The 8,682-nt window shown below is 37.7% G+C and overlaps 1 protein-coding gene across 11 annotated transcripts in view; it reads right to left on the bottom strand.

Moving 5' to 3' along the window:
• Positions 1–4,001: 4,001 nt before the first annotated feature.
• Positions 4,002–8,682, bottom strand: part of PEX5L (peroxisomal biogenesis factor 5 like) — a gene marked incomplete at both ends in the record, with an annotated part of 250,623 nt that continues 245,942 nt past the window's right edge. For all 11 annotated transcript variants that reach the window (XM_080696072.1, XM_080696065.1, XM_080696070.1 and 8 more), the window contains one exon: positions 4,002–4,206. In XM_080696072.1, the coding sequence (XP_080552198.1) occupies positions 4,002–4,206 (205 nt within the window). The remainder of the gene's footprint in view (positions 4,207–8,682) is intronic.

Here is an 8,682-nt window from a genome sequence, read left to right as displayed (position 1 = left end):
TTTTGCTTCTTAAAAATTGCTTTTTTACAAACTTTATGCCAGAGTTCATCTATGAATACTCTTTAAAAATATATATATGTTTGTGTATCTCCTTCTTAGTTCAAAACAGTTTAATTTTAACCATTTCTACAAAAACTGAGATGAGAGGGAAAAATGTGCAGTTAAAATATGGATAGAGAATGAATTTGACATTGTTTTACAAAGTTGAAATTATGTGTGTGCCTGTGTAATAATTTCTAAAATAAGAGGGCTTAAGGAGATGACACGTGAACTAAGCCTTCTGAATACCCTGTTTCAAGAATGCTTCTCAAAGCTTTTCAAGGTATAAAAGAACCACCACCATATAAAAATTAACTTAATACAATATAGTCTTATAGAACTGATTCAGGGGCAAATGAGGAAGGGACGAAAATGACTATTTTTGTTTCTTTATATTCCCAAGGAGCTCACAGGCAGTTTATAAGAAAGAGATTGGGAGCTCTAAGTGGGACTAACTCTAATTGTGTCCAAGGCTTGCCTGTGTAGCAAGAATATACCAGAGAGATTTTTCTATATCAATATTTACACATGTACCAAGATTCAATATAATAGATATTTTCAGTATGAAAGAAAGTGGCATAAAACTCAAAAGCATGTCCTGGATATTTCTACCCAGTTATCTATCTCTCATTTGCTATCCTGATAGAAATCCAGATTGGCTGAGAAAACATACTTTATTGTTCTCTTTCTGGTGGACAAGATCTGCCATTCTTTCAAGAGTCATGGGTGGTGACCTTGGGAAAAAGTTCAGGGAATGCAGAATCACCGAGACTGGCCCAGTTAAAAGTCCCTTTGTTTCTCTTCCTGTCTTCTACCTCTTCCTCACATAGAGGTAGCCTATTAGAAATAGTTTTATTTTGAAATTTAGAAGAGATGGCTGGCTCTCATTTTCATTCAATCTACTGGTGAAGTAAGTCCCTGCAAATGACCTCTATAGAACTGAGTGACTAAGAGCTCTAGGCTAGCATTCATTAGTACATGAAAAAAGAAACTCAAAGCCTTCCCAGAGAGCTTCAGAAGGGGCCAAGGATACCTTGTTCTTTCAGATGAAAAGGATAATTTAAATGACAATTTCCTGCCATAACTATTAGATGCCAACAACAGTTGTCTTTAAAAAAAAGTGCACACACTAAAAATGCATATGCTGTTATACAATAAAGAATATTCTAAAACCTTCCTACTTAATTTTTGTGGCTTTATTTCTATAAACTTTCATTCACTCTTTAGTAAGTGATTTTACTTAAATTTTTTTTTTTTTTTTTTTTTTTGTGGTACTGGGTGTAGAAACCAGGGGCTTTTCTACCTCTGGGCTATACTACCAGACCTATTTTGTACTTTATTTGGAAACAGGGTCTCACTAAGCTGCTGAGAACCTCACTAAGTAGCTGAGGCTGGCTTTGAACCTGTGTGATCCTCCTGTCTCAGCCTCCCAAACACTGGGATTACAAGCGTGCGCCACCATGTCCGGCTTTTACTTAATTTTTTGAAAACTGCAACTCTTCATCTTGGGCAGTAATTTTGGACTTTCTGACAGGCAGTAATTCATAAAAGTAGAAAACTGGAGAAAGTTCCACTAAGTTCTCTCTAAATTGCCTAAGCAATGGTGGGAGTGGGAGATTGTCAACTCTCCCCTCAAACAATTTCTTGAACTTTGAACTTACTTATTTCAATAGCAAAATAAAACCTAGGTCACAATATTTGCCCCCACTTAGCAACAATCAAATTAAGCCAAACTATCCAATATTTATGCTACTTTCAGGCTTTACGCTGCTAGGGATCCATGTGTAGTGCCGCATGGGAAGGCGGAACATCTCATCCAAGGCCAAGGCGGCATCGTCGTTATCACTGTAGATTCTCTGGCACTGAGAGTGTGGAATGGCATCACAAACAGAACTGCTATGATGTTTGCTTTGAAGCCTTTGTTCAGAGACTCCTAGTGGACTCTGATGGATTCAAGTCAACTGGCCAGTGGGTGAGTGGGCAGAGATGATGATGATGAGGAGGCAGCAGGCAAGGAACAGATGCTGCCCTGTTGGGACTGTACAGTCAGGCAGCTGCCCCATGCTGGAGGCTGGCCCCAAGAGCCCTTCCCAGACTGAATTTCTAATTTCTAAAATTCTAAAAAATGCCATTTTTTGATGTACTGTTGGGACTTGCTTTGCTGCTCAGACTGTAGGGAAATGAAACCCAGGACTGGGTTGTCACTCCTGCCTTAAGGCCTCTCCCTCTCAGCTGGAGCTATTGCCCTGCCCCAGTGAGCTCTCACCACAGTGCCCTCAGTGTTTTGCTTTATAAACTGGAATAGGACTTGGGGTTTCCAAGCTAACTGAGGCGAGGATTCATGCTTAGCTGGAGGCCAGGCTTCAGCATGTGTGTACATCCTTCCATTCCCACTGGAAACTAATTCCTTAGTTAAATAATTTTGACCTAAACTCTGTTTTTTGATTAAACTATAATTGTGAGTAGAATGAAAAAAATAAATGAAGAAAAAGTTGGTTTCAGACCTCTTTGAGGAAGGTTCTGGAGGAAGGAGGGAGCCAAAGTGAAGAATGGGACAATTTGCTATAACTGGACCTGGGCAAAATGATATTTTGGTTAGCATTTTGCAAACAAATTTTCTAATTCTTTAAAATAATGTATCTGTCAAAGGAATTACCAAGCCTCAAACATGCACGAAATACTCTGAAATACTATGTGGACAGTAACCAATTGAATAAAATACCACTGCCAATAGAAAACTCTTGATACTTGCTAAATGCTTAAAATGGAAGCCAAAGAGTCATGCATCTTTCATATCAAACCACTGACATTTAGTGAAGTTCAGTTAAAATATGTTGATCTTCTATCACTTATGATGCAAGAAGGTGAACAGTGCAGATTATTACGGAACTAAGGAAATGCATCAGTTTTAGGAAAAATATTTATCACTTTCAAGAAATGCCATTTAAAATAGTAATAGTTTGAAAGGAATTTTGGTTTACAGGAAAATTAGAAATCCCATAAATTATGACACTTAAGGTAATGCAAACTCAATAGAAATCATGGTATCATTAAGCTTTCTCACTGCAGAGTGCATGAAGAGACAGTATCTTGTCTCTTACTTAAGGTCATACAACCAGAAAGCATGTGAATAAGAAGACTTGTTTGACATATTTATACCTATGTCATGCCTGCTTTAAAAAAAACACTTCTTCAAAACCCTAGACTATCAAAAACTATTTTCAGAAATTTTTATTTGGTCCATTGATCTAACAAGACTGAGTTCTCAAATCTTTCACTCCCAAGTTAAAAATTGGAGCAACAAAACAAAACTCCAGCAAGGCATAAATAAGATATTAAAGTGCATATATACAACCCCAGAAAAGTTTCTGTTGGGAACAGCAAAAATTTCTAGTGCAAAAACTGCTTTTGCCAGCAAAGCTCCTTCTCTGGAAACCAAGGGCTACAGTAAGAGTTAAAACTGGAACAGGTGTAAGTAATGCCTGTCTTTAGTGGAGTTAATATATGTGCATGCACCAAAGGCCCAAACTATGTTCAGTCTTCCAAAAGGGAGAATTTCCGGGGACAATTTGAAAACAGAATTCCCTGATCTGAGGTGGTGCTTTTTCCATGTGTCCTATGAATAAGCTCCTCAGCAGTGTCCTTAGCTGCAGCAGGGACAAAAACCCCAGAGAACATGTTTTCTGATACACTTGCAACTTGTGATGAGTACAGGCAGTTACTTTATCTTGGTTTGTTTTGTCTCTCACTTCTTCTTTGAACCTGACCTTGACTTTCTGTACAACATTTTGTGCTTTTGGATCTGAACAGAAACTAGGCATTATCTGTAGAAAAGAATTCCCTTGGGTCACATGACCATGGCCTTTTGAATATTATTTTTTTTAAAGTCATAAAATAGTTTTTCATCTCTCAGTACAATAACACAGATGAGGGATTATTATTGTTTATTGTTTTCGTTTCCTTCAAGGATCCAGGTTGAAAGCTCTGAGGAGGACATCTAGGTCGCCGAGGTTGGCTGCTTGGAAGAGTTCGGGTTGGTCCATCAGAGACAGTGCGATTCTGAGGGCAGCCCAGATGTTCCCAGAGATTGCAGGATGGGGAACTTGCTGTTGATTTCTGCTCTTTCTTTGCAAACTGAGAGCAGTAAGAAAATTGCTGACCGCTTCTCTGAGAGGGCAGAAAAACAGACATTTAAAGTGCGACAAATTTTAGAGTTAGCAAACTTAAAAAATACCACCACCACAGATTAAATTACTTTAGTATAAAATTCTAAGTCACCTGTCTATGAAGTTTTAGATGATCAGATGAACAACTTTCTGATTCTCTCATTATTCTTTTGTTAACAAGAATGGTTAAATATAGTGAAATTAGAAAGAAAAAACAAATCCCAATTTTATTTTAAGACTGTCACATGGGAGAGGAAAGAAAGAAAAACCATTGTTAACTCATGAATGCATTTGATTTTTCTCTCCTGCAGGAATGACTTGAAGACTTAGTCTATTTGCAGATGGGATTTATACAACTGGACTTTAAGAGAAAGAATATGGCCCTATTCAAACCAAGCGATCTAATTTTTCTATTAGTAATAGAAATATGTAATGTAGGTAGTATGGAGTTGAATTTATTTTGTAAGCACCAGGCTTTAGATACCAGTCATTTGGCTACTGGCTAATTTCTCCAAGGTTTAGTTTCCTTGAATGTGTAATAGGAATAATAGAAGTGATTTTGAAGTTTTGTCATGAGGTGCAGTTAAATCAATTTATGCTCTTATTATTAAGATCAATAAATCTCAAAGTATGGAATGGGGAACTTTGAGGTTCAGTTATTTTCATAATAAAACTAAAATATAGTTTGACCTTTTCACTTTCATTTTTCTCATACATACATAGAATTTTCCAGAGATTACATGGTGTGAGTTATCCCAAAAGACTGTAGAAATAGATGTGACAGTCTCCTAGTAAGAAAGATATTAGAGAAATTTGCAAGAATGTAGAACAATGCCACTTTTCTTTATAAGCCATAGTTATAATTTGGAAAATAATTATTTTCTTATGAAATATGTTATTTTTGTTAACACGTTATGAGCTTCATTATTTTGTTGTTTGTGTGTGTTACTAAGGATTGAACTCAGGCATTCTACCTCCAACCTACACCCCCAGCCCTTTTGGTTTTTGTTTTAAAAATGGGTCTCACTAGGTTGCTAAGAGTCATGCTAAATTGCTGAAGCGGGTCTTGAACCTTCAATCCTGCCATCTCGGCCTCCAAGCACTGGGATTACTGGTGTGTACCATCACATCCAGTTGAGCTTCATTATTGTTAAATGAGTCTTTTAAGATATTATCAGTTTAATTTCTAAAATGGCTAGTATTTATAGATAAAACCACATAATGAAAGCCCTTTAGGGTTCTCAATAATCTTTCTTTTTTTTTTTTTTTTTTTTTTTTTGGTGGTGGTACTGGGGGTGGAACCCAGAGGCTTTCTACCTCCAGGCTATACTCCCAGACCTTTTTTTTATATTTTATTTGGAAACAGGGTCTCACTAAGTTGCTGAAAGCCTCACTAAGTAGCTGAGGCTGGCTTCGAACCCGTGCGATCCTTCTGTCTCAGCCTCCCAAGCTCAGGGATTACAAGCGTGCGCCACCACGCCCTGCTCAATAATCTTTATTTTGGTACTGGGGATTGAAACCAGGGGCAGTGTACCTTGAAGCTATATTCCCAGCCCTTAACTTTTTTTAAAACTTGAAACAGGGTCTCAGTTGCTTAGGTTCTCCCTAAATTGCTGAGGCTGGCCTCGAACCTGTGATTCTTCTGTCTTAGCTTCCTGAGTACTGACTGGGATTACAGGCAGTTGACCCACCACACCAGGCATCAATAAGCAGGTCAGCCCGCTGTTCCGCCCTCTTCAGCAGCCCTTGTTTCTACAACCTTGGATTATGTATCTGACAAGCTAACTTTTGCTAAGAATAATCATGTCACTTTAATTTGTATCTGCTTTATTCTCCTCAAAAACTTCACACACACACTTGATTTCACTTAATCCTGCAAGGTAACTATTAAGTATCTAAGAGAAAATTTGGGCAGTGGGCTGGATCTAGGTGTACACTCATCTGTTGTTAGAGCTGCCTGCAAGTAAAAGGCAATTGGAAAAGGTCTTGCTAAATGTAGCAACTTGGGGAATAGAATGGAGTGGGTATCCTAATCACCTTTCTCAAGGAAAAGAGGAGAATCTACAAAGTGGTAGACATGGGAGCCCCATTTTGGTCCCTATTCACTCTAATGATAATGTCTCCTAGTTTTTGCTCATAATCCTAAGAATCCTGGGGAAATCAGATCCTGAAAATCCCCTCATTTCCTAGGGGCTCCTGGCTCCTGTCTGTGGCAGTAGTTTCACAGGAATTTGAGAGTAGTAGAATAGATGGATCAGACAGCTGTGGTGGTGCATGCTTGTAATCCTAGCACTCAGGAGGCTGAGGCAGGAGGAGGATCTCGGGTTTGTTGCTTCAGCTACTTAGTGAGGCCCTCTGCAACTTTGTGAGACCTTGTTTCAAAGTAAAGAAACAGTAAAGAATAAAAAATAGGGCTTGGAATATAGCTTGGAGGTAGAATGCCCCTGGGTTCCACACCAAGTACTGCAAAAAACAAACAAAAACTAACCACCACCAACAAAAACTAAACCTGATCCCCAGCTTGTAAGCTCAGAGTTCTTTTGAGGGGACTCAGAATATTGTATATGCATTTGTATGACTAATTTAAAAATGTTCCCACATGTATGGATGAATAATTCAAGTTGGGGATATTGTCATGTTAAACAAAAAGCAGTACTCACTTTATAGTAACACTCCCTCATTATAACAATACTAAAAACATTACTATCAAAGGGGATAATTTCTTTTTTCTTTAAAAAGGGATCCTCGAGCTGGACATGGTGGTGCACGCTTGTAATCCCAGCATTCGGGAGGCTGAGACCTGGAGGATCGCGGTTCGTGGACAGCCTCAGCTACTTAGTGAGGCCCTCTGCAACTCAGTGAGACCCGGTTTCAAAATAAAGAATAAAAAATAGGGCAGGGGGTGGAGCTCAGAGGTCAAATGCCCCTGGGTTCCATCCCCAGACCTGCAAAAAAAAAAAAAAAAAGGATCCTCATTTTTGAAAAAGTTAAGATTCCTTGGTCTAAGCTCTGCTTTGAAAGAGTTCCTATTGACAAAAGAATAGCGTTTTAAGTTATCTCCTTTCCTTATTCTGGTGTATACAGCACTAGGGTGAGATTTACTTTTTACCCCTTATAGAGAATGTGAGATGACAGACAGCAAGTGTTCTTTCTACATACACAGACACCTGCCGTTCTTAGGGGAGAAGTCTTTAATGAGTATGGAAGGATTTATACCAACTTTTGGCTTTCTTTGGAGCCATATCATTAATGATGATGGCTTATTTCTCAAGCATGTAATTATACCTCAAGTTAAACTTCTTTTCAGAATTCATTTAGGGTATGTTTTTCTTAATGGTCAAAACACAAAGTGCTTATAATTTCTCAAGATTTCTCACATTTGGCATGATAAGAAAAGATTCTCAAAACTTAGTTAAGATATTACAAAGTAATCAATTAAGCAGGGTTATCACATTTGGCAAATAAAAATGCAAAGTTAAATTTGATTTTCTAATGAACAATAATACTTTTATTTTATACAAGTATACGCATGCAATATGTGGGAAATACTTGTACTAAACACCAATTTATTTGAAATTCAAGTGTAACTGGGCATTCTGGCAACCCTAAAATTGACTTGTACCTGTACAGGAGACTATGCTTGAGGATTTAAGCTCCACACCTCAACAGAATCGTGGTCTCCTTTGAACAGTTGCCCTGTTAAATTTTGCACCTGTGGTTCCAAGAAAATTTTCTATTGGCCCTGCTAGTGTTCTTTTCTACACTAAAAGTTACAATTAAGAAAAACTCATGCAGAAGCTTTATAAATGCCTCCTCTAGTTGAACTGATATGAGTGTGTGTGTATTTATTTACATCTCCCCTTGTTCCAAGAGAAGGACTTAAAGTGTCTCCTGAAGTATGTATATATTACCACACAAATGCAGATTGTAAATGGCAGTTCCTCAGATGTCAAAAGAATGGAATCTAATTATGTATCTCTCTGATAATTTATTTAAATAAATAATAGAAATGAGGATACCGATGCAGATGAAGGCTATAATAATTAGAATAATTGCCTACTTGGTACTGAGCATCTGCTGCACTCTAGGTAATTGCATTTAACCTACACTATAATCCTGAAAGATGGTTATTATTCCCCCTCCTTTCTCCTTTAAAAGTGGGGAAACTGAGGCTCAAAGTTAAATGAAAAGAGTAACAAAACCAGTGAATGGCAGAGCTGTGATGTGAGCCCCAGCTTGTCTGTTTATGAAAGATTGGTCTTTCTGAGAAAGAGCAAAGGTTTACATAATTTGTGGAGCTGAAAGCTAACATTTAGTTCTCTTTTCTTTTTAACTATGAAAGCAATGTCTCTTTACTTAGAAAATAGAAAAAAAAATTAAAAATAAGGAAGAAAAAGAAATAAAGACCATTTGTGGTTCCTGTTAACAGAAAATGGTAGATATAAACCTGAATGATAGTGACTGACAAAGACGTCAT

This window comes from Muscardinus avellanarius, assembly GCF_963383645.1.
Source record: "Muscardinus avellanarius genome assembly, chromosome: 5".
Classification (NCBI taxonomy): domain Eukaryota; kingdom Metazoa; phylum Chordata; class Mammalia; order Rodentia; family Gliridae; genus Muscardinus; species Muscardinus avellanarius.
This window is presented reverse-complemented; position numbering and strand designations above follow the sequence as displayed.